Source organism: Pelobates fuscus, chromosome 2 (genome assembly GCF_036172605.1).
Source record: "Pelobates fuscus isolate aPelFus1 chromosome 2, aPelFus1.pri, whole genome shotgun sequence".
NCBI classification, from domain to species: Eukaryota; Metazoa; Chordata; class Amphibia; order Anura; family Pelobatidae; genus Pelobates; species Pelobates fuscus.
Window position 1 is genome coordinate 2,206,113 of NC_086318.1, and position 26,659 is coordinate 2,232,771.

The 26,659-nt window shown below is 45.8% G+C and overlaps 1 protein-coding gene across 1 annotated transcript in view; it reads right to left on the minus strand.

The window, feature by feature from the left end:
* LOC134585085 (probable G-protein coupled receptor 139) overlaps nucleotides 1-15,560 on the minus strand; it is a 31,232-nt gene extending 15,672 nt beyond the window's left edge. The window contains exon 1 of the mRNA XM_063440688.1: nucleotides 15,491-15,560. Within this exon, the coding sequence (XP_063296758.1) occupies nucleotides 15,491-15,560 (70 nt within the window). The remainder of the gene's footprint in view (nucleotides 1-15,490) is intronic.
* Between the last annotated feature and the right edge of the window lie 11,099 nt (nucleotides 15,561-26,659).

Below are 26,659 nucleotides of genomic sequence, written 5' to 3' on the forward strand. Positions count from 1 at the left end.
TAGCAATACCCCCATCATTCTTTGCCAAGCTAAAATCAGCGGTCATCCACTACATATGGAGAGGCGAACGCTCGAGACTTCGTCATGACATTCTATGCTTGCCGCGACACAGAGGAGGCATGGCACTACCCGATTTTAAAAGGTACCACCAGGCCACTGTCCTTCAATGCATCCTAGACCTACACGCAGACCCACAAAGGCGCAAACAATGGGTTAATCTGGCACAAGAGGAACGGGGGGCACATCTACAGGCTGCGGTTTGGGGGACACAGGTGAACGCAAACCTGGACCGGGAAAAGGAAGATATCGTAGCACAAACGCTCACCAACTGGAGACGCATGAGGGAACAAGTACACATTTCACCCACGCCAAGCCCCATGTTGTCCATCACCTACAACGACGCAATAGGGGGGGGGCTCACATTGACGTCCCTCCCTTTCAGAGGAGGCTGCGAATATGTCCCAATCATGAAGATACTACAGGACGGCAACATAAAGGCACTGGACACCCTCCTAGGGGATACTCCCTGGAACCAGCTCATAGCATTCAGGTACATGCAAGTGACACACTTCTACAAACACATGCGTAATAGAGAACGCCTACACCGCACCCTGACGTGGTTTGAAGCATTGTGCGAAAAAGGCAAACCCGTGGGAAAAGCAATCTCCATATTTTATCAACACCTCTTAGTTGGACACCTTACGGAAAACAACACCTTCCGCAGACAATGGGAAACCATGCTCAACACTACCTTCACACCCACACAGTGGGAGAACGCCTTGATCTGGCAACACAAGAGCACCATCAGCTCACTATACCAGGAAACAAACTACAAGATCATCGCGTCCTGGTACCGAACACCGGCGCTCCTCCACAGGATCTTCCCGCCAACCCCTCCAACTTGTTGGAGGTGCCAAGAGGAAAGGGGCACGTTGATCCATATTTGGTGGGAGTGCAGCGCTCTTGCTCCCTACTGGGAGTTAATACGACAAAACATAATTGACGTCCTGGGAGAGATACCCGAATGGAACGCGGCCCTAGCTCTACTGCATATTTCACAAATGCCGATAGCACGGTATAAAAAATCGATCTTACGCCACCTACTCAACGCTGCCAGGGCTCTGATCCCTATATATTGGAAAAAAACAGAGACCCCCGGTGTGGAGGAATGGATACGCAGAGTGGAGGACATTCAGGGGGCAGAGGCGATGCAGGCATCTCTACTAGGCAGAGGGGACAGACACGCAGAGCTGTGGCGCCCTTGGTTCGCATATGTGTCCAGAATTCGATAAGGTGGCACGGGGGGGGGGCCCGGAGCCTCGGGGCGGACCCCACGTCTCAATTCATAGTTCAATACCCGCAACCTTACCCTTTTCCCTCTCCCTTCTTCTAGGTCACGACTCTTGTGACTATAATACACTCACCTTCCATACCATATACAAGCACCTACATTTGATTTTACTGAAAACAAGCCACGATCACACGACCAGAAGAAAAACAAACAAGACACACTACCACTGTAAATGCTACCCATGGACACACATTCAGATACGGCAGAACTGAGAGCAGACATACGGCACAACGACGGAGAGGGCAGCTCGGACAGGGTGCACATGAAACCCCACCAGACCTAATATACCGGGACATGAGAGCAGAGAATACATAGGCAACTGACATGACGCAGGCCCACTACGTACATATCACGTGCGAGGCCACCCGCCATAGGTCCTCATACAGAATGTGGACACCCATAAGCGACAGGGAGAGCTCGTAGACGCTGTCTACTACAAACGAATTACATAATACATATGACGTTGGGACAAAAATAAAAGTTGACCCACAACACTGCTAATATGCTTACAGAGGGCCATAAGGCGTAAACATGTCCTGAAATTATGTTTGTTACTACTGAAGGCCTGCGAGCCTAACCTCCCCGTTCTACTCCCCTTACATGTCTTGAAACAACGTTTGTCATTACCAAAGGCCTGCGAGCCTAACCCTCCTGTTATATTTCCCTTAGTTGTATTATCCCAAAAAAAAAAAAAAAGAGGGAAAATGAAACAAATCGCAACAATATAATGGAGCTCTGCTACTTGGAATGATGATTTATGATTCAAATTGTCCGAAACCACATTTGTATGTCAATTGTTTTTTCATGACGGCCTGCGAGCCGACTTGTTATCTTATCCTACAACCAACAAATAAAGAGATTTACAAAAAAAAAAAAAAAAATAGCTCAGGCTCTCCAGACGCTCTTAGCTAGAACCATTCCAGCAACCGCACCTAACCCTCCTGCACCCCTGCTTCCTGAAGTATCGACTATGCCTAACGCTACAGCACATTTAACGCCTCCTCCTAGGTATGGAGGGGATTCTAAGACATGCAGAGGGTTCATTAACCAAATAGAGTTTCATTTTGAAATGTATCCACGTTCATTTCCCACAGAGAGGTCTAAAGTTGGGTTCTTTATGCACCAACTTACCGACAAAGCACTTGAATGGGCAAACCCTATTTGGGAGGCTAATGGACCTATGGTGCATAACTTTCACAGTTTCCTAACAGCTTTTCGCAGAACTTTTGATACTATGAAAAGGTCTAAGAATGCCGCTAGAGCATTAATGAGGGTTAAACAGGGTTCTAGGTCTGTGGCTGATTACGCTATACCAGGGGTAGGCAACCTTCGGCTCTACAGATGTTGTGGACTACATCTCCCTTGATGCTTTGCCAGCAATATGGCTGTAAAAGCATTATGGGAGATGTAGTCCAAAACATCTGTAGAGCCGAAGGTTGCCTACCCCTGCGCTATACAGTTTCGTACCCTTGCCTCACAGGTCGATTGGACCAATAATGGGTTAACTACGGCCTTCATGGAAGGTTTATCAGACTCTATATTGGATGAGGTAGCAGCTAAGGAGCTTCCTATTGCCTTAGAGGACCTTATTGACTACCTCATCGATATAGATAATAGGATTCGTGACAGGCTCTATACTAAGAACAGGAATAGACGTTTTGTTACACCTATTCAACCCAGAGTTAATATACCGGAGAGTGTTAAAGTATCTGAAGAGGAACCTATGCAATTAGGGGTTGCCAAACTCTCAGATACTGAGAAATTACATAGGAGAAGGGAGGGACTCTGCCTATATTGTGGTAAGAGAGACCATATGGTAAAGGAGTGTCCTCTGCTCCCGGAAAACTCTCGCACCTAAGACCTTATAGGGGACTGGCCTTGGGTGTGATTTCTAAGTCTCCTACATTGCCTCCTAACCGACTGCTTCTCCCTGTTTCTTTACATATGGGAGAGAGTTGTATAGTTGAAAACATAGACGCCCTGGTTGATTCTGGGGCAGCCGAGAACTTTATAGACTCTGGTTTTGTAAAGAGAAACAATATTCCCATCAGAGAGAAGGAGATACCCTTGGCCGTTGAGGCCATAGATGGTAGACCATTGATATCTCCTGTTGTTACTCACGAGACTGCACCGCTACACATGTACACAGGAGTTCTACACTATGAAACCATTCGGTTCCAGGTCATCACCTCTCCCTCTTCACAGTTGGTGTTAGGGTATCCATGGTTACGTGCCCACAATCCCATTTTTGACTGGGAGACAGGGCAGATAAAATCATGGAGTGAAGCCTGCCATGAGTCATGTACTATTGAAGTCACGCCTGTGAATTCTATTAACGTTCCTACTGTTCCTCCTTTATCTACGACAATACCCTCTCAGTATTTAACTTTAAAGACTGTCTTTGATAAAAGAGAGGCTGACAAATTACCGCCTCACAGACCCTACGATTGTGCTATTGATTTGTTGCCTGGTACTATACCTCCTAAGGGCAGGGTGTACCCCCTATCGGTTCAAGAAAACCGTGTCATGGAGGAGTACATTAAAGAGTCATTAGACAAGGGATTTATTAGAAGATCCTCCTCTCCGGCTGGAGCGGGGTTCTTCTTTGTATCAAAGAAAGAAGGTGATTTAAGACCTTGCATTGATTATAGAGGTCTTAACAAGATCACCATCAAAAATGCTTACCCTATACCTCTAATAACAGAATTGTTTGACAGGCTCAAACATGCTACGGTATTCACCAAATTAGATCTTAGAGGAGCATACAATTTGATACGTATTAAAAAGGACCACGAATGGAAGACAGCCTTTAACACTCGGTCAGGTCATTATGAGTATACCGTCATGCCATTTGGGCTTTGCAATGCCCCAGCAGTGTTCCAAGAGTTTATTAATGATGTCTTAAGGGACTTTATTCACTCATTTGTTATTGTGTACTTGGATGACATTTTAATATATTCTACTGACATTCACGCTCATCACAGACATGTTACAACAGTTCTGAAGACCCTTCTTGCTAATGGTCTTTATTGCAAATTAGAAAAATGTCTATTCGACCAGTCCGAGGTCCAGTTTTTAGGGTATTTGATTTCCGCCGAGGGTTTTCGGATGGATCCCCAGAAGCTCGCTGCAGTCATAGAATGGCCTCTGCCGCAAGGTCTGAAAGCCATCCAGCGTTTTCTGGGTTTCTCTAATTATTATAGACGTTTTATCAAAGGTTTTTCGTCTATAGTAGCACCTATTACTCGTATGACTAAAAAGGATGGCAATACACGTGTCTGGTCTACTGAGGCACTTCAGGCTTTTGACTTTCTTAAAACTACGTTCGCCTCTGCCCCTATTTTACAGCATCCTGTCCCCTCATTGCCATATATACTTGAGGTTGATGCTTCCGATATAGGGGTAGGTGCTGTCTTATCCCAAAGAGAGTCTCCTGACAAGCCATTGCATCCTTGTGGCTTCTTTTCTAAACAAATGTCCAAGGCAGAGAGGAATTATGATGTGGGTAATCGCGAACTCCTTGCTATCATTTTAGCACTCAAAGAATGGAGACATTTGCTAGAAGGAACTAAGGATCCTATTCTCATATTTACAGATCACAAGAACCTATCCTACCTTAGCGAAGCTAAAAGATTGTCTTCAAGGCAGGCTAGGTGGTCACTGTTCTTGTCTCATTTTAATTATATAATCACCTATAGGCCAGGTGACCGGAACACCAAAGCGGACGCTCTGTCCAGACAATTCGAGACTATTGACAAACAGGAGATTGATGTCACTCCTGTCATTCCCCCAGACAGGATAATAGCAACTACTATATTGTCTATTTCCTCGTCCCTCTTGCAGGCCATACAAGCGAAACAAGGCATGGCACCCAGCGAGAGGCCTAATGATAAATTGTTCGTTGACATTCCCGAGAGACGGGATATTCTGTCACTTTATCACGATACTAAGACTGCTGGACATCCTGGTATTTCCAAAACAGTGTCAGCCGTTTCTCGGTATTTCTGGTGGGATACCTTACGTAAGGATGTTACTGACTATATAAGTGCTTGTACTACTTGTGCATGTATGAAAACCTCTCGTAGAGTTCCTTGTGGGCTGTTGCATCCGTTGCCCGTTCCCGAGAGACCTTGGTCTAATCTATCAATGGATTTTATTGTTGAATTACCCCCTTCGAATGGTAACACAGTCATCCTAATGATAGTAGATCGGTTTTCCAAAATGGCTCACTTTGTGTCTCCTCGCAAGTTGCCCACTTCCAAGGAATTGGCTCTTATCTTCGCTAGAGAAGTGTTTCGATTACATGGTATTCCCTTATCTATTGTATCCGATAGGGGTAGCCAATTTATTTCCAGGTTCTGGAAAGCCTTTTGTTCGGAGATGGGTATTTCCCTCTCATTTTCTTCCGCTTACCATCCCCAGTCTAATGGAGCTGCTGAACGTGCCAACCAGTCTCTTGAGCAGTACCTCCGTTGTTTTGTGTCTCACCATCAGGACAATTGGTCTGACCTGCTTCCTTGGGTTGAATTTGCTCGGAATAATGCCACTCATGATTCTTCCGGCAAAAGCCCTTTTTACGTTGTCTATGGCCAGCATCCCGTTGTTCTTCCGGCTGCATTCTCCTCTCAGGGCATGCCAGTTCTGGATGAGCATTTGGCTGGTTTGCGTAGTACTTGGGAGCAGGTTCAGCGTTCTTTGGTGGACTCTGCTGCCCGCCAGAAGGCTCAGGCTGACAAGCATCGCAGAGCGGCTCCTTCCTATGTTGTGGGGGACAGGGTTTTGCTTTCCACACGGAATATTCGCCTCCGGGTGCCTTCTATGAAATTGGCTCCCCGCTTCATTGGTCCTTATCGCATTATACATAAGGTTAATCCCGTTTCTTATGCCTTGGGTCTGCCTAAGAATCTGCGTATACCCAATGTATTTCACACCTCTTTGTTGAAGCCTTACGTACGCAACCGCTATACCCGGCATACTCCCCTTCCCCCTCCTGTCTCTGTGGAGGGTCATGAGGAGTTCGAAGTATCTGCTGTTATTGACTCTCGTTTTCTTAGGGGTCGGCTTCAGTACTTGGTACATTGGAAGGGTTATGGGCCTGAGGAGCGCAGTTGGATTTCTGCGGATGCTGTTCATGCTCCCCGCCTTGTACGTTCTTTCCATTCGCGTTTTCCTGCCAGGCCTGGTCCTGCCCGCCCGGAGGGCGTGTCCTCAGGGGGGGGTACTGTAGCGGTACTTACCTTATCCGGGGGCCGGACGCGGTCCTCTCGTCCGACTGTTCAGACAGGAAGGCGGGCAGTGACCGCGAGAAGCGGTCACGTGTCCCGCCTGCAGCTAAGAGCGCGCCGCGAATCTCGGGCGCGCTCTTAAAGAGACAGTGGGAGCCTAAATTGCAAAAAGGCTCCCATTGGCTCCTGTCATGCCAATCACCCCATACACTTACCTGTTGGGGGAGTGGAAGTGACAGGAGCCAATCACATTAGTTTGAAGGCTACTTATACTTACCCTTTTCCCTTAGTTCCTTGCCCTATCGTGGTTTCTGCTACAGTTCCCTTTAGTGCTTGTTGTGTTCAGTTGTGTTTCTCCGTATTTGACCTTGGCTTTGTATTCTGACTTCGTTTTCGCTTTATCCTATTCTGCACTGTTTGCCGGCTTGCTGATTCCTGTGTACCAGTCCCCGGCTAGTTTTCGTTTACGCTGTCTCTTTGTGCCCTTGACCTCGGATCGTTCCTGACTCTGTCTTATCCTATTACGTCGAGTCCGGCCACTCTAAGGTCCGGTAGACGTATCTCTCCTCTGTACTGTCTTCTGTTAGGCTGGATCCTGCGTGTAGGGGTATATACTCGTTACAGTCTCTCCCCTGAATCCTATCCATTTCTCCCACCAAGATACTCTGTCTTTTCCCAGATTCCTCTAGATTTCTCCCACCAAGATACTCTGTCTCTCCCCAGAATACTCTCCATTTCTCCTACCAAGATACTCTGTCTCTCCCCTGAATCCTCTCCATTTCTCCCACCAAGATACTCTGTCTCTCTCCAGAATCCTCTCCATTTCTCCCACCAGGATACTCCGTCTCTCCCCTGAATCCTATCCATTTCTCCCACCAAGATACTCTGTCTCTCCCCAGAATCCACTCCATTTTTCCTACTAAAATACTCTGTATCTCCCCAGAATCTTCTCCATTTCTCCCAACAAGATCTTGTCTCTCCTAGAACCCTCCCCATTTTTCCATCCAAGATACTCTTTCTCTCCTCAGAATCCTCTCCATTTTTGTGGGGGGAGACCGTCTCTGCTCCCAATACAGTGTCCTGCTGCTGGGGAAAGGAGACTGGGCTCTCTATTCCCTGCTGGACACTCTGCCGCTGGGGAATGGAGACTAGGCTCCCAATTCCCGGCACATCACTCGGCCGCTGGGGAATGGAGACTGGGCTCCCAATTCCCGGCACATTACTCGGCTGCTGGGGAATGGAGACTGGGCTCCCAATTCCCTTCACATCACTCGGCCGCTGGGGAATGGAGACTGGGCTCCCAATTCCCAAAAAATCACGCTGCTGCTGGGGGGGCAGGAACAACTACCTTTGCCCCCTGTAACTCAGCCTGCCGCTGGGGAGGGAGGACGCTGCTCTCCTCTCCCTGCATTTCACACTGCCTTCCCGGCATATCACTCTGCCGCTGGGGAATGGAGACTGGGCTCCCAACTCCCTGCAGGACCGGTGGAGAGATCTCGGTCCTATCTCCACCGGCCACCTGGGGTTCTTCCCAGTAAATCTCCTCTGAATGTGTCTGGATCTGGGTCTGTCACCTTACTGTCCTGCTGAGCCTTCCCAATGGAGTGGAAGAGATCTCGGTAGTCGTGCTCCAGTTCCCACTCCAGGGTTGCTAGGTGAGCCAGGTCTTGCTCTACCTCATGGGGGTCATCCCACTCATGCCTAGCCTCCCTCTCATAGAAAATGTCCTGAAGTCTGGTTTGCGCAGGGCTCCCAAAGCCAGGCTCTGCAAAGGACTCCCATAACAAGCCAGGACCATCAAACTCCTCTCCCTCTGGCTTGTCATGTTCAGCTGTCCAGGGTATATACTGTGCCATATACCACCAGAGCGCCTGGTAGGCATCCTCCAGCCATACCTCCTGCCATACCCGGTGCTCTAGTTCCTTCACCCATTCCTCCAGGGGCTGCTCTCCCAGGAAGGGCATCCGCAGGTTCACTTGTTCTGCAACCGCTGCTCTTCACTGGGGAGACTCTCACCCCGCTGGTATTGTACATTATCCAGGGCCTGGTACCAGATGCCTTTCCTTAATGCATCCCGGCCATCCAGGTCCTCCTCCTCGTATAACACTGCTGGTTCCATCCTGTTGCTTTTAGGGTCGCTGTACTGGGACATGCGTTGCCCCCAACTTGTAAATCCAAAGAAAATGTGTCTCCTGTAGCTGTCCTTCTGGCTGTAGGAACGATCCCGCCACCAATTGTTACAGACCGTTTCAGCAGACAAGGGGTTAAAATCATTTAGGCGATAATCCCCTTTTCAAAGACAGGCACAGCTACTGTAGAAGCACCAAAACTCACGAATTGAATACAAGTGAATGTACCAAACTCCCGAACTGCATACAAGGGAATAAGGTCGCACTCCAAACTCCCGAACTGGAACCTCACAAATAGCTGCTAGCAGACGAACAGTAAAAGCTCCCAAGCGGCTTACACTCCTGGCAATCAGTCTCTATCAGCATACAGTGAATCCCCCCAAGAACGAGACAAGGCTCCGTGTTGAGGGTCAAGCAGTGGTCTGAGGTGCTGGCACACCCAGCCTGGTTTTTATTGCAGTTGTTACAAATACAGGTCCGCCCACAGGGAGGTATAAAACAACCACTCACACATCAGTTACATCCCACATATTCCCTCCCCTTATCCTGAGAGGAAACTTAATTATACATACAGTTAAAACATACTTTTTACCCAACTTTCATAACTCTAAAACCATACATCACATTCACATAAAAATTACATATTCACAATCAATCCATTCAGGGGAACAACATATTAAAAAATGGCATGAATAAGACTAGGGGTTCAAAAGTTAGTAAAATATATTTTGGGCCCTGGCTGGCACATGGCTATCTGGCTCAAACTGGTTTCAGAGTCTTCTATCCTGGAGATAATGGAGAAGTAATCCAATTACCTCCCAGGACAGAGACCAGACTCCATCATGCACATTGGGACACAAAGACAGTAAAACACTTTAAAATACATAAAGTCACCTTTTACACATAACACACAGACATTTCACATATCCCCAGATAGCTGGGATCTGAGCGCACAAAACTACCGAATAGCGCTCAGATCCTATTCACACAGTTCAATTGCCATGGAGCCGAAGTCTTTAACTACACGAATGGGCTCCATGGCATAGCTATCTGGGTTAACACATTCACATAAAGTCTGGTCCATAGTCCAAAGGCAGCAGGCGGGCAACCAGGCTTCTCCAATGCAATGTGGCGAGATTGGTCTCATCACAACTACACTGACACACACTCTGCATTCACTACACTAGCACACACTCTGCATCCACTACACTGACACACACTCTGCATTCACTACACTGACACACACTCTGCATTCACTACACTAACACACACTCTGCATTCATTACACTAACACACTCTGCATTCACTACACTAACACACACTTTGCATTCACTACACTGACACACACTCTGCATTCACTACACTGACACACACTCTGCATTCACTACACTAACACACACTCTCCATTCACTACACTGACACACACTCTCCATTCACTACACTGACACACACTCTCCATTCACTACACTGACACACACTCTGCATTCACTACACTAACACACACTCTGCATTCACTACACTGACACACACTCTGCATTCACTACACTGACACACACTCTGCATTCACTACACTGACACACACGTTGCATTCATTACACTAACACAAACAATGCATTCACTACACTAACACACACTGCATCCACTACACTGACACACTGCATCCACTACACTGACACACTGCATCCACTACACTGACACACTCTGCATGCACTACACTAACACACACTCTGCATTCACTACACTGACACACACTCTGCATCCACTACACTGACACACTGCATCCACTACACTAACACACACTCTGCATTCATTACACTAACACACACTCTGCATTCATTACACTAACACACACTCTGCATCCACTACATTGACACACACTACATCCACTACATTGACACACACTACATCCACTACACTGACACACTCTGCATTGTAATGTGCAGTGTATGAGTGTATCACAGACCTCCACAGCAATAAAACTCACAGTAATGTGCAGTGTATGAGGGTATCACAGAGCTCCTCATCAACAAAACTCACAGTAATGTGCAGTGTGTGAGGGTATCACAGAGCTCCTCATCAACAAAACTCACAGTAATGTGCAGTGTGTGAGGGTATCACAGAGCTCCACAGCAATAAAACTCACAGGAATGTGCAGTGTGTATGAGGGTATCACAGAGCTCCACAGTAATAAAACTCACAGTAATGCGCAGTGTGTATGAGTGTATTACAGAGCTCCACAGTAATAAAACTCACAGTAATGTGCAGTGTGTATGAGTGTATCACAGAGCTCCACAGTAATAAAACTCACTGTAATGTGCCGTGTATGAGGGTATCACAGAGCTCCACAGTAATAAAACTCACAGTAATGTGCAGTGTGTATGAGTGTATCACAGAGCTCCACAGTAATAAAACTCACAGTAATGTGCAGTGTGTGAATGTATCACAGAGCTCCACAGTAATAAAACTCACAGTAATGTGCAGTGTGTATGAGTGTATCACAGAGCTCCACAGCAATAAAACTCACAGTAATGTGTAGTGTGTGAATGTATCACAGAGCTCCACAGTAATAAAACTCACAGTAATGTGCAGTGTATGAGTATATCCCAGAGCTCCACAGCAATACAACTCACAGTAATGTGCAGTGTGTATGAGTGTATCACAGAGCTCCACAGTAATAAAACTCACAGGAATGTGCAGTGTGTATGAGGGTATGACAGAGCTCCACAGCAATAAAACTCACAGTAATGTGCAGTGTGTATGAGGGTATCACAGAGCTCCACAGTAATAAAACACAGTAATGCGCAGTGTGTATGAGTGTATCACAGAGCTCCACAGTAATACAACTCACTGTAATGTGCAGTGTATGAGGGTATCACAGAGCTCCACAGTAATAAAACTCAGTAATGTGCAGTGTGTATGAGTGTATCACAGAGCTCCACAGTAATAAAACTCACAGTAATGTGTAGTGTGTGAATGTATCACAGAGCTCCACAGTAATAAAACTCACAGTAATGTGCAGTGTGTATGAGTGTATCACAGAGCTCCACAGCAATACAACTCACAGTAATGTGTAGTGTGTGAATGTATCACAGACCTCCACAGCAATAAAACTCACAGTAATGTGCAGTGTATGAGTGTATCACAGAGCTCCACATCAATAAAACTCACAGTAATGTGCAGTGTATGAGTGTATCACAGAGCTCCACAGCAATAAAACTCACAGTAATGTGTATTGTGTGAATGTATCACAGAGCTCCACAGCAATAAAACTCACAGTAATGTGCAGTGTATGAGTATATCACAGAGCTCCACAGCAATAAAACTCACAGTAATGTGCAGTGTGTATGAGTGTATCGCAGAGCTCCACAGCAATAAAACACAGTAATGTGCAGTGTATGAGGGTATCACAGAGCTCCACAGTAATAAAACTCACAGGAATGTACAGTGTGTATGAGGGTATCACAGAGCTCCACAGCAATAAAACTCACAGGAATGTGTAGTGTGTATGAGTGTATCACAGAGCTCCACAGTAATAAAACACACAGGAATGTGCAGTGTGTATGAGGGTATCACAGAGCTCCACAGTAATAAAACTCACAGGAATGTGCAGTGTGTATGAGTGTATCACAGAGCTCCACAGTAATAAAACTCACAGTAATGTGCAGTGTGTATGAGTGTATCACAGAGCTCCACAGTAATAAAACTCACAGGAATGTGCAGTGTGTATGAGTGTATCACAGAGCTCCACAGTAATAAAACACACAGGAATGTGCAGTGTGTATGAGGGTATCACAGAGCTCCACAGCAATAAAACTCACAGGAATGTGCAGTGTGTATGAGGGTATCACAGAGCTCCACAGCAATAAAAATCACAGGAATGTGCAGTGTGTATGAGGGTATCACAGAGCTCCACAGTAAGAAAACTCACAGGAATGTGCAGTGTGTATGAGGGTATCACAGAGCTCCACAGTAATAAAACTCACAGGAATGTGCAGTGTGTATGAGTGTATCACAGAGCTCCACAGTAATAAAACTCACAGTAATGTACAGTGTATGAGGGTATCACAGAGCTCCACATTAATAAAACTCACAGTAATGTGCAGTGTGTATGAGGGTATCACAGAGCTCCACAGTAATAAAACTCACAGGAATGTGCAGTGTGTGTGAGTGTGAGTGTATCTCATGCTGAATGGTAAATTGGGTAAAATCTATATGGTTTATGGTCACTACTGCTTTTAGATCGTTATCCATGTTTTGGTTTAACCCCTTAAGGACACATGACATGATTCCCTTTTATTCCAGAAGTTTGGTCCTTAAGGGGTTAAAAAAGACTATCACTGTATCCATTGCTTGGGGTCTCTGCAGAAATGCAATATGAAGTCTGAAGTCCGATGCCAGTCTGTGCTTATTTGCATGTCAAGCCTAGAACTCTGGGATAGTTGTGAACATATGATTTCTTCAGTTTCTATGCCCACGAAGGACCCCTCAAAGTCTATATTGATATATGCAGGTAATGCACAACTGCCATTTTTCTATTTGCATTATAAAGAGTTTTATAATTGGTCTCACCACAATCGTATTGGTACCTAACTGTATGCAGAGTTATCAACAGTTTGGGGTTTCCACCAATGTGCAGATTAGCCATCGAGCTTCTCACCTATGTGCCAGTTTTGATGTATATGTCACCACCTGATGAGGCGAAACGCAGTGTCGTTCGTTTTAAAGATTATTTTAATATTAAAGGAATATTAGCCACTTTTATTTTTGTGCCAGACCCCTTTTTTTCTACTTTTATTTTATTACTTCTAAAATCTACCTGGCCTCCAATCTATAGCCTCAAAGAAGACCTCACTAAAAGAATCCCAGGTGGGGATCATATTAATTCTGATCAATTAAATGGGAGTATAAGACCTTTTATATTTTAAATTGGTTTTATACAGAGAACACTATTGCTCCCTGTTTTTCTCTGTTGGGTCACCATATTGCTGCAAAATCTGTGGGACATGTCATCACTAATATACCACCAGTGGGGGACCAACACCACTGAACGCATACTACACCAGAGCTTGTATTAGTTCTATGAAATGTGAGTAAGACCATGACGATCTACACATGACTTATTACCCGTTTGTGGAATACTACACCAGAGCTTGTATTAGCTCTATGAAATGTGAGGAAGACCATGACCATCTACACATGACTTATTACCCGTTTGTGGAATACTGCACCAGAGCTTGTATTAGCTCTATGAAATGTGAGGAAGACCGTGACCATCTACACATGACTTATTACCCGTTTGTGGAATACTACACCAGAGCTTGTATTAGCTCTATGAAATGTGAGGAAGACCATGACCATCTACACATGACTTATTACCCGTTTGTGGAATACTGCACCAGAGCTTGTATTAGCTCTATGAAATGTGAGGAAGACCGTGACCATCTACACATGACTTATTACCCGTTTGTGGAATACTACACCAGAGCTTGTATTAGCTCTATGAAATGTGAGGAAGACCATGACCATCTACACATGACTTATTACCCGTTTGTGGAATACTACACCTTGTGGTTTCTTTTCTCCTTTAACTCTTTGTGGATACGGATTTAAAGTCTCTGACTGTCCTATCCTCACACAGAAATCATTTCCAGAAGGTCTCGACTGTAGCACCAGCAGCACCTCAAAGTTTGCACTTTTTCTAATTATTTTATAAGTTTTAGTATTTTACTTTGTATTTACATTTTTACTGCTTTGTATTACTATTACATTTCACTAATTAGGCGCAACCTATTCCTATTTTTGTTTACGCATCGAGCTAGTGTTGTTACTGCAATTTCAGGAATGCTATGTACCTTATAGGTGGACCTCCTGAGAGCGGCCTTGGCCGTGAGATGGCTGCTCCATGCCAACATCTTATTGTGAGCATTATTGTGAGCCACAGGGACCAGGTGGGAGACATACTGACATTACTTTTATTAACAGTTTATATTTTCCTGGGAGTTATTATCAATAATAATATGATTGTATTTAACCAGCGAAGGAACATTGAACATGACACTAGTTTAGTAATATTGTTGGTGAAGTCTTTCAAATGATTTTGTAAAGTATTTTATATATATTAATCCTTTTTTTTTTTACATCTAAAAATATTTTGTGATCTTTTAATATTTTTAAAAAAAATAGTTAAGAGCTTTCACAAAAATATGAAATCATTTTTAACTCTTCTCCATAGATATTAGAGGCCTCAATATTTTATGGATGTTGCAGGGAATCAGACCTGTGACTGGAGATACTGGAGCTGGAACTCTGTTTACTAGACTGTCTCACGTTCTATAAACTTGGCATTATTGCTAATTGCACCACAGAGGAGTGGGGATTGTATTTCGGTTCTCAGAGGGAATCCCGAGAATAGTTCTGTGTGTTCTGCTCCATTAACCTTAGAAAGTGCAATTAGCGATAATCGCTCCAGGGCTGCCAACGAGGCTCTGAGTCCAGGTGGAATTTATACTGCCTATCCAAAGGTATTCTGTGAATATTTGTGGGGCCCCTGGAAAATGTATAGAATATTTAGAAAGTGCCATCATATTCCACAGTGCAGCATACAATGATTATTTTCTGTTCTCAATAATTCAGGGCCCAGGTATTTCCTTTTAGCAAATCCCTCTCCATTCTTTCTAGTGAGTCTGTAGGGTCTAATCAAGGCCACTTGGGGTATTGCAGGGGAACCCATAATAGGAATTGGAATCAGTGCTGCAAGGGTTAATATCTGCAGGCCAGAAACTTACCTGGGAGCCCAAATACCGACATGATGGGATAAAAGAGGCGCTGTAGAGTCCTGATCCATGGCTCCTCCATGATCCTGGCTGAAAAATAAAGTATTTAACTCCAAATCTCCTGTCACACTTCACACCCAGTATGCAACTGCCCCGTTACACTGCACGACCAGAATCCAACTGCCCGTCACACTGCACGACCAGAATCCAACTGCCCATGTCACACTGCACGACCAGAATCCAACTGCCCGTCACACTGCACGACCAGAATCCAACTGCCCATGTCACACTGCACGACCAGAATCCAACTGCCCCGTCACACTGCACGACCAGAATCCAACTGCCCTGTCACACTGCACACCCAGTATCCAACTGCCCCGTCACACTGCACGACCAGAATCCAACTGCCCCATCACACTGCACACCCAGTATGCAACTGCCCCGTCACACTGCACGACCAGAGTCCAACTGCCCCATTACACTGCACGACCAGAATCTAACTGCCCCGTCACACTGCACACCCAGTATCCAACTGCCCCGTCACACTGCACGACCAGAATCCAACTGCCCCGTCACACTGCACGACCAGAATCCAACTGCCCTGTCACACTGCACACCCAGTATCCAACTGCCCCGTCACACTGCACGACCAGAATCCAACTGCCCCGTCACACTGCACACCCAGTATGCAACTTCCCCGTCACACTGCACGACCAGAATCCAACTGCCCCGTCACACTGCACACCCAGTATGCAACTGCCCCGTCACACTGCACGACCAGAATCCAACTGCCCCATCACACTGCACACCCATAATCCAACTGCCCCATCACACTGCACGACCAGAATCCAACTACCCTCTGTCACACTGCACACCCAGTATCCAACTGCCCCGTCACACTGCACAAGCAAAATCCAACTTCCCCATCATACTGCACACCAGTATCCAACTACCCCGTCACAGTACACATCTAGTATCCAACTGCCCCTGTCATGCTGCACACCCAGTATCCAACTACCCCATCACACTGCACCCCCAGTATCCAACTACCCCATCACACTGCACACCCAGTATCCAACTGCCCCTGTCACACTACACACCTAATATCCAACTGCCCCAGTCATGCTGCACACCCAGTATCCAACTACCCCGTCACAGTACACACCCAGTATCCAACTGCCCCTGTTGCACTGCACACTCAGTATCCAACTACCCCCTGTAACACTGCACAAACAGTATCCAACTGCCCCTGTAACACTGCACACCCAGCATGCAACTGCCCCGTTACACTGCACGACCAGAATCCAACTGCCCCATCACACTACATGAGCAAAATCCAACTACCCCGTCACACTGCACGACCAGAATCCAACTGCCCCATCACACTGCACGACCAGAATCCAACTGCCCCATCACACTACATGAGCAAAATCCAACTACCCCCGTCACACTGCACACCCATAATCCAACTACCCCATCACACTGCACACCCTTAATCCAACTGCCCCATCACACTGCACGACCAGAATCCAACTACCCCGTAACACTGGACGACCAGAATCCAACTGCCCTGTCACACTTCACGATCAGAATCCAACTACCCCATCATACTGCATGAACAGAATCCAACTACCCCGTCACACTGCACACCCAGTATCCAACTGCCCCATCACACTGCACGACCAGAATCCAACTGCCCCGTCACACTGCACAAGCAAAATCCAACTACCCTCTGTCACACTGCACACCCAGTATCCAACTGCCCCGTCACACTGCACACCCAGTATGCAACTGCCCCATCACACTGCACGACCAGAATCCAACTGCCCCGTCACACTGCACAAGCAAAATCCAACTACCCTCTGTCACACTGCACACCCAGTATCCAACTGCCCCGTCATACTGCACACCCAGTATCCAACTGCCCCTGTCATGCTGCACACCCAGTATCCAACTACCCCTGTCACACTACACACCCAGTATCCAACTGCCCCTGTCATGCTGCACACCCAGTATCCAACTACCCCTGTCACACTACACACCTAGTTTCCAACTGCCCCTGTCATGCTGCACACCCACTATCCAACTAACCCGTCACAGTACACATCTAGTATCCAACTGCCCCTGTCATGCTGCACACCCAGTATCCAACTGCCCCTGTCACACTACACACCTAATATCCAACTGCCCCAGTCATGCTGCACACCCAGTATCCAACTACCCCGTCACAGTACACACCCAGTATCCAACTGCCCCTGTAATACTGCACACTCAGTATCCAACTACCCCATGTAACACTGCACACCCAGTATGCAACTGCCCCCTGTAACACTGCACACACAGTATCCAACTGCCCCTGTAACACTGCACACACAGTATCCAACTGCCCCTGTCGCACTGCACACCCAGTATCCAACTGCCCCTGTAACACTGCACACCCAGTATCCAACTACCCCTGTCACACTACACACCCAGTATCCAACTACCCCATCACACTACACACCTAGTATCCAACTGCCCCTGTCATGCTGCACACCCAGTATCCAACTACCCCATCACACTGCACACCCAGTATCCAACTGCCCCTGTCACACTACACACCTAATATCCAACTGCCCCAGTCATGCTGCACACCCAGTATCCAACTACCCCGTCACAGTACACACCCAGTATCCAACTGCCCCTGTAACACTGCATACCTAGTATCCAACTACCCCTGTCACACTACACACCCAGTATCCAACTACCCCATCACACTACACACCTAGTATCCAACTGCCCCTGTCATGCTGCACACCCAGTATCCAACTACCCCATCACACTGCACACCCAGTATCCAACTGCCCCTGTCACACTACACACCTAATATCCAACTGCCCCAGTCATGCTGCACACCCAGTATCCAACTACCCCGTCACAGTACACACCCAGTATCCAACTGCCCCTGTAACACTGCATACCTAGTATCCAACTACCCCTGTCACACTACACACCCAGTATCCAACTACCCCATCACACTACACACCTAGTATCCAACTGCCCCTGTCATGCTGCACACCCAGTATCCAACTACCCCATCACACTGCACACCCAGTATCCAACTGCCCCTGTCACACTACACACCTAATATCCAACTGCCCCAGTCATGCTGCACACCCAGTATCCAACTACCCCGTCACAGTACACACCCAGTATCCAACTGCCCCTGTAACACTGCACACACAGTATCCAACTGCCCCTGTTGCACTGCACACCCAGTATGCAACTGCCCCTGTAACACTGCACACCCAGTATCCAACTGCCCCTGTAACACTGCACACACAGAATCAACTGCCCCGGTTGCACTGCACACCCAGTATCCAACTGCCCCTGTAACACTGCACACCCAGTATCCAACTGCCCCTGTAACACTGCACACACAGAATCAACTGCCCCTGTAACACTGCACACCCAGTATCCAACTTCCCCTGTTGCACTGCACACCCAGTATCCAACTTCCCCTGTCGCACTGCACACCCAGTATCCAACTACCCCCTGTAACACTGCACACCCAGTATCCAACTTCCCCTGTCGCACTGCACACCCAGTATCCAACTACCCCCTGTAACACTGCACACACAGTATCCAACTGCCCCCTTTCCCACTGCACTTCTCTATTTATGTGGGCCCTGTAAATCTATGCCTCTAATCTCACTGCCCCGTGTTACGCTGTGTCCTTTATCTAAATTCCCATTGCGCTACCCTCTATCCATTTGTGACGTTTCTTCTCTCTATCCAACTGCTCCTATCACATTTCTCACACAAGAGACTCCTCTCTTCACTCCAATCTATAAATCCTCGTTTAACCTCTCACCCGCTGACTGTCTGTAACGTTGGCAATCTCAGCACCCCTAATAGCCTCTAATAACCCCTAATAGCCTCTGATAACCCCTAATACCCTCTGATAACCCCTAATAACCTATAATAACCCCTAATACCCTCTGATAACCCCTAATAACCTATAATAACCCCTAATAGCCTCTGATAACCCCTAATAACCTATAATAACCCCTAATAGCATCTAATAACCCCTAATAGCCTCTAATAACCCCTAATAGCCTCTAATAGCCTCTGATAACCCCTAATAACCTCTGATTACCCCTAATAACCTATAATAACCCCCAATAGCTTCTAATAACCCCTAATAGCCTCTAATAACCCCTAATCGCCTCTAATAACCCCTAATAGCCTCTGATAACCTTTAATAACCTATAATAACCCCTAATAGCCTCTAATAACCCCTAATAGCCTCTAATAACATCTAATGACCCCTAATAGCCTCTAATAACCCCTAATAGCCTCTAATAGCCTCTGATAACCTTTAATAACCTATAATAACCCCTAATAGCCTCTAATAACCCCTAATCGCCTCTAATAACCCCTAATAGCCTCTGATAACCTTTAATAACCTATAATAACCCCTAATAGCCTCTAATAACCCCTAATAGCCTCTAATAGCCTCTGATAACCTCTTGCTTCTGAATAATTTTTAAAGCAAACAAGTAAAGTAACAAACACAATGGTTGCCAAGTGAATGATAAGTCTTGTTACAGTGACTGTATCGATTCCTCCACCCCCACCTCTTTGTTTCTAGATGTAGGTATAGGCTGAGGGGTACAGAGACCCTCGGAATTCTGGTGGCATTAAAATGTTGAATAGCTTTAAAACTCTGAAATGATTTCCACCGTTGCTGGCCAATATCAGCATCCCGGCTCCATCTTGTGATTTGTCTCCTGCCCTCTGCTGTGTTCACTAAATGTCTGCTATGGATCCCTGTGCCTTTACAGCTCTATATCTGTGGCTCTTACTGCGTTTGGCGTCAGGAGTCCTGATAAGTCTTCCCCACTGCTAGCTTTGGATTGGAGAGCAAAGTTTCTCTTATGTGTTGGGTCTCTCCCAGATGATTAAATGAACCTTCCATGGTAGCTCTGCGTCCTTCAAAGCACATGAGAGATGGATCTCTTGGGACTGAATGTTTATCCAAATAGCTCTGAGCTTTAGGGAGATTGGAGAATCACTCACCTGGACAACATTCAGATGTTTAGGAATCACTAAGAGTAATCTATGAATCTAGAAGTTACTTGTCTCAGCAATTTGTATAATGTACTTTGAATTTGGTTTGGTGGAAATACTCTAGGATAATTAAACACGTTAAAGATGGATGCAGCTCACATATAATACATGAGGGCCTTAATTTAATGCTATCGGCTGGTAACAGTTAATAATTATGACCTATATATTTTTAGTGGATTTGGGCTGGAATTAATTGCATGGGACTATGGAATTGCTCTCCGGCATGTTGAAGAGCTTAAGCTTTTTTTTTTTTTTCAATTCTTTATTTTTGTAGTGCATAGGTTTAATACAGTCGCGCATGGGGTACCCCAAAGGCAATCCTCCAGCGCATATCAACGTTTAAACAAAGAGGTACATGTTTAGTCTAGCACATTTTTATAAAAGTAGAGTATATAATGAACATTAACGATTTTCGGTGTTTAGGCATACACATAACATTGCGTGACCTCGCTTCACTTCTAAACATGAAATTAAGATGCTGTGACGCGAGCTAGTTAAACTTTGAGGGAAGAACCACTGGTTCCATGCACAAACAAGGTTCAACAGTTAACAAGACATAAGATATGGTGGCTGCATGAAAAGTGACATCCTGTCTTATACACATTTATGCTTAACGATCATCATTTTTGATAGGCATGACATTGAACTGACTACATTATTGGTCATAAGAGTTAATGTATATTGCGGATGGGCTGAGGGTTGGTGTGTATGGTCTGCCCACTTAATAGTAATACGTTGGTAGGCCTAAGGTATTCACAGTAAGATGTGTTCTAGCAGTATGCCCCCCCATTAGGTGTGCATGTGGTAGTTAAGCCTGGTAGATAATACTGGGGTTTCCGACATGTATATATATGATAAGCCCCTGCGCTGCCATGTTGTGATGGCGAGCAGCCAAGGGCCTTACTCACAGCTCAGTCCCGGAGCCCCGGTCAGCCTATGCCAGCCAGTACAGATCTGTCCGGCATGGGGGTGACCTGTCTGAGGGCGGTATGCTCACTTGGTGAGGTGATGGTGAAGTTGCTTGTGGGTATCGCTTGGAGTTTACCGCTTTTTCTTAAAATCGGGGCCATGCCGGTGTTCAGTTGGTTACGCGCTGGGTGCCTCTCAGGGTATTCTCCGCGCTGCACCAGTATTCCCTCTCCCGGCTGGTTAGGATCTGGTTGCTGTAGTGTGCGCCAGGGTTTACGTCTTGGACTCCGCGTTGCTGCACGGGGATTCCCCCTGTGTTGCTGCCTGGCACTGATTCGCCTGCGCCTTGTGCAAGGGCGACCCGGCGGCAGTCGGGGCTTTGGCGCCTTCCGCGGTGTCGATCGGGTGTCCTGGTGTTGGGCTGCTGGCCGGCTATTTGGTCGTGGGTTCTGCCTGGTAGGGTCATCACTGTGAAATGGGGCAGGCTGAAGCAGTCTGCACTCTAGCCGCTGCCAAAACAGTGCAAAGTGTCTGTCAATCTTCGCCAGGATATCATGTGTAGCGTTGGTGGGGCTCTCAGCACCCATGGTTTCCGCCATCTTGGGTGGAGCTCTGTGCTCGCGCTTTGCCCGCAGGCTGGCCTGCGTTGCTTTGGCCCGCCTCGGGTCGTCTCCGCTTGGTGGACCGGGATCACCCCCGCCGGTCCAGGGGGGGGGGCAGGCTGAAGTCAAATCTCTGGAGGGCCTCAGTGCCGAGGAGAGCGGCCGCCTCTCCCCTGCCTCAGTAGGCCGCGCCTGGATCTCCGTGCTCCCTGCTCCGACGGGCCTCAGGGTAGTGACGATCGATTCAGCGGGGCACCCCCGACGTGGGTGGTGCACCCGTGATGAACTTTGGGCCATGTTGCCCCCGCTTTTTGCCCCGTTTTTGCCCGCTCGGTTGGAGCTCATGTTAGACACGTCTGCTCGGTATGGTGTCGAAGAGCTTAAGCTTTTATCCAGTAATTCTGGGATTGATTTGGGTCTGTGAATTCCTGTAATCTGTGTAGGTAAACCTTACTCCCACCAAGGTCTGCAAGTATTAAAGCTCTGGGTGCTGGAAGTTACTCATCATGATTGTTGTTGGTAAGTTTTGTGGCCAACCGTTAATCACTAAAGTGGCTGTCACTAACAGATAGTGGTCTTTTTCACAATCTCATCATGACTCAGAATCACTTACTAACAAGGATTTTAACAGCTACCATACAGTATATCACATTCCTTTCTCCTTCGTTTCGGATGAGCCATGTGGTCTGCCCATATAAGGAAATCCAGATCCTGCCCACCGATTGGTTAAGGGTATGTGCGGGTGGAGCTATTAATGGGAGGAGTTATAGTTCTATAAAAAGCAACAGTAGCTCGTATAAGTGCACAGAATGATCCAGTGGGGACCGGGATAACCTCCAAAATCTCCAATGGTTTAGAGGGGGGGGGGGGCAAGATACCCAGTCTGGGCAATCGGCCGCCTCACCTGTCCGAAGGTCATTGCAGAGGAATCTGGGAATTGCAGAGGAATCTCTTGATTTGAGTGCTCTGCGGCACCCAGGTCAGCTTCAGAAACAGGTCAGTCCCACAATAAAATTAGTCTGCGTGCTGGTAGTCGATTAATTGGCTTTTGTAAAGGTTAAGCATGGAGCTCAGATTAAACACGTCCAGCCGCTACGATGCTTATGGCCTGCCCCCTTCTTTAAACACTTTTAACACCTCAAAGGATAATCTGCATCGTTCGCGGATCTCAGATCAATTTGAAGTAGTCTCTTTCCTTGACTATGCTAGTTTGGCTAAGGAAATCTGGTGTCACCACTCATCTTGTTTGTGGATAGCAGCCACCGTTATATTGACACTTCCGAGGGGTTGGGCCCGTAGATGGCCAGTCTCTCTCAAAACCTCAAAAGTCCTCTCTTTTGTCTGAGTCACCCTGTGCTTATCATGGGCACAGGGTGACCAGGAAGGCCAGTCTGGCCTGCCCAAACCAGACTTCCATGGACTGATCGGTTATAAGGGCTCCATGCGCCCAACCGGGACAAACTTACAAACTATGTGGAACTTTGTCGAGGAGGCTGCCAGGATGGATTGACTTTTTGGGACTTGTTATCCGACTAACTCTGATTGGAGGTCTGGTACCTGGTTAGTCTACCTTTGAGGGGGAAGATATGTGACGGTAGTCACCGTCACTGGGGAGCAATTTAAATGGAGTCCAAGATAAATGGGATTATTTAAAAGTTGAACTGCTGAAGGCAACAGAAAATTGCATTATGCTTGTCAGTAAAAGCCAAAAATTCAAGAAACTACTGTGGTACTCCGCAGATGTGGCCAAAATAGTAAAAAACAAAAAGTTAGTAATTATAAAAAATACCAGGGTGAGGAAGACAGAATGATATATAAGATTAGGCAGAGAGAGGCTAAGCAAGTTATAAGAGCTTTCAAATCACACACAGAAGAGAAAATAGCACAGTCGGTAAAAAAGGGGGACAAAACTTTTTTAGATACATAAATGAGAAAAGGAAAGTAAAACAAGGATTAGTTAGATTAAAAACAAAAGAAAGAAGGTAAGAACCATTCGGCCCATCTAGTCTGCCCAATTTTCTAAATACTTTCATTAGTCCCTGGCCTTATCTTATAGTTAGGATAGCCTTATGCCTATCCCATGCATGCTTAAACTCCTTTACTGTGTTAACCTCTACCACTTCAGCTGGAAGGCTATTCCATGCATCCACTACCCTCTCAGTAAAGTAATACTTCCTGATATTATTTTTAAACCTTTGTCCCTCTAATTTAAGACTATGTCCTCTTGTTGTGGTAGTTTTTCTTCTTTTAAATATAGTCTCCTCCTTTACTGTGTTGATTCCCTTTATGTATTTAAATGTTTCTATCATATCCCCCCTGTCTCGTCTTTCCTCCAAGCTATACATGTTAAGATCCTTTAACCTTTCCTGGTAAGTTTTATCCTGCAATCCATGAACCAGTTTAGTAGCCCTTCTTTGAACTCTCTCTAAGGTATCAATATCCTTCTGAAGATATGGTCTCCAGTACTGTGTACAATACTCCAAGTGAGGTCTCACCAGTGTTCTGTACAATGGCATGAGCACTTCCCTCTTTCTACTGCTAATACCTCTCCCTATACAACCAAGCATTCTGCTAGCATTTCCTGCTGCTCTATTACATTGTCTGCCTACCTTTAAGTCATCAGAAATAATCACCCCTAAATCCCTTTCCTCTGATGTTGAGGTTAGGACTCTATCACATATTCTGTACTCTGCCCTTGGGTTTTTACGTCCAAGATGCATTATCTTGCACTTATCCACATTAAATGTCAGTTGCCACAACTCTGACCATTTTTCTAGTTTACCTAAATCATTTGTCATTTGGCTTATCCCTCCTGGAACATCAACCCTGTTACATATCTTAGTATCATCAGCAAAAATACATACCTTACCATCAAGACCTTCTGCAATATCACTAAGAAAACTATTAAAGAGAATGGGTCAGTACAGATCCCTGAAGTACCCCACTGGCAACTAAACCTTGCTTTGAATACACTCCATTGACTACAACCCTCTGTTGACTGTAGGGCTGGTGCAAGGATTTTTGCTGTCCCCCCCCCTTTTCCTGTCCCATTGTTCTCTAGCAGGGCGTTGTCCCAGGAACACTGCCAGACCAGTTTAAACTGGCTGCTTTGTCCCTCCTCAATCTCTCATCAGCCGTTACAAAACTTAAACCCCATGGCAAATTTACTCTGTTCGTGGGATTTGAGTGCTGTTCACCTATATTTGGCGCTCAGATCCGAGCTATCTGGTGATAGGTTAAAGGTGGGAGTTCTGTGTAATATAATAGGAATTATGTATTTTTACTGTTAGTGTAAAATGGAGATATTTTCTATACCTGGAGATAATTGAGTTTACTGCAGTGCCTTAAGCCAATTATCTCCAGGATAGAGGGGAGGGATTTTACTGTGTATGTGGGAGTGTTACAAAAAGATCCTCAAACTGCTGGATAGGAGATCCAGATGCAAGAGTATCAGCTGGAAAACTAGTTCCATAAGAAGTAATATATGATAAATGAATGAAGCGGTATAGGTAAATAAGTCCCCAAATAAATGGTCAGAAATGGATAGAGAATCAATCAGCCTCTGACGAAGGTGCACTACTTTGGCACCGAAACGCGCGTCAGGTTGAGGGTTTATTCCTTCACTTTTTTTCACTTCACAGGGCACTCTATCACTATGTGCAGGTAACCAACATTCTAAGTATGGTTCTGCACAGTAGCACGTCTTTACTTTAACACTGTTTCTTCTTTTTTCCTTCGGTTTTGCCTTAAATCCAGTCTGAGTGGGGTTACTTAAGCATTTTTGCAATTTACAAAAGGGGTTTTGACAACGGTTATATTGGATTGATGTAATCTCTTTGGCCATATGATCGGTTTACCTACCACTAAGTCAGTGTTTATCTGCAACTAGTGGCAACTGTGACAAGCTATGTCTACCTTGAAATTATTTATCAATGCTATTTTGGCTTTTTTGCAACTTATATAATGATTACAGCGATTGTGGCTAGAGTGATTATTAAACCGTATAAGTTCAAAGTTCATTAGCCTGTCACAAAGCTATTCCCCTCTTTGCAACTAAGTGCTATCTGGATACATTCTGTCAACTGTGCAAAGATTTGAATCACACATTATCCAGTTTATAGCCATATTGGGTTGTTTTTTTGTTAGGCTCTATACTATGCTTTAACTCCACTCACCCCATTAAGGTGACTAGAATCTCAGAGAATCAAGAGTGGTGTTATTTCTCTATGATATTATGATTATGTCCTTTTTTTTCTGAGAACTCAGACACCACGGGGTCTAGGCAACTCTCTAGGTCTTTATTTATATTTATTCATACATATAGTTAATACAGGTCTCAGACATACCATTAGAGACCTTAGAGCAGGAGGTTAACCATTTGGCTTGATTAATTCTCTATCCATTTCTGACCATTTATTTTGGGACTTATTTACCTATACCGCTTCATTCATTTATCATATATTACTTCTTATGTAGCTAGTTTTCCAGCTGATACTCTTGCATCTGGATCTCCTATCCAGCAGTTTGAGGATCTTTTTGTAGTTCTAACTTTTAGGGG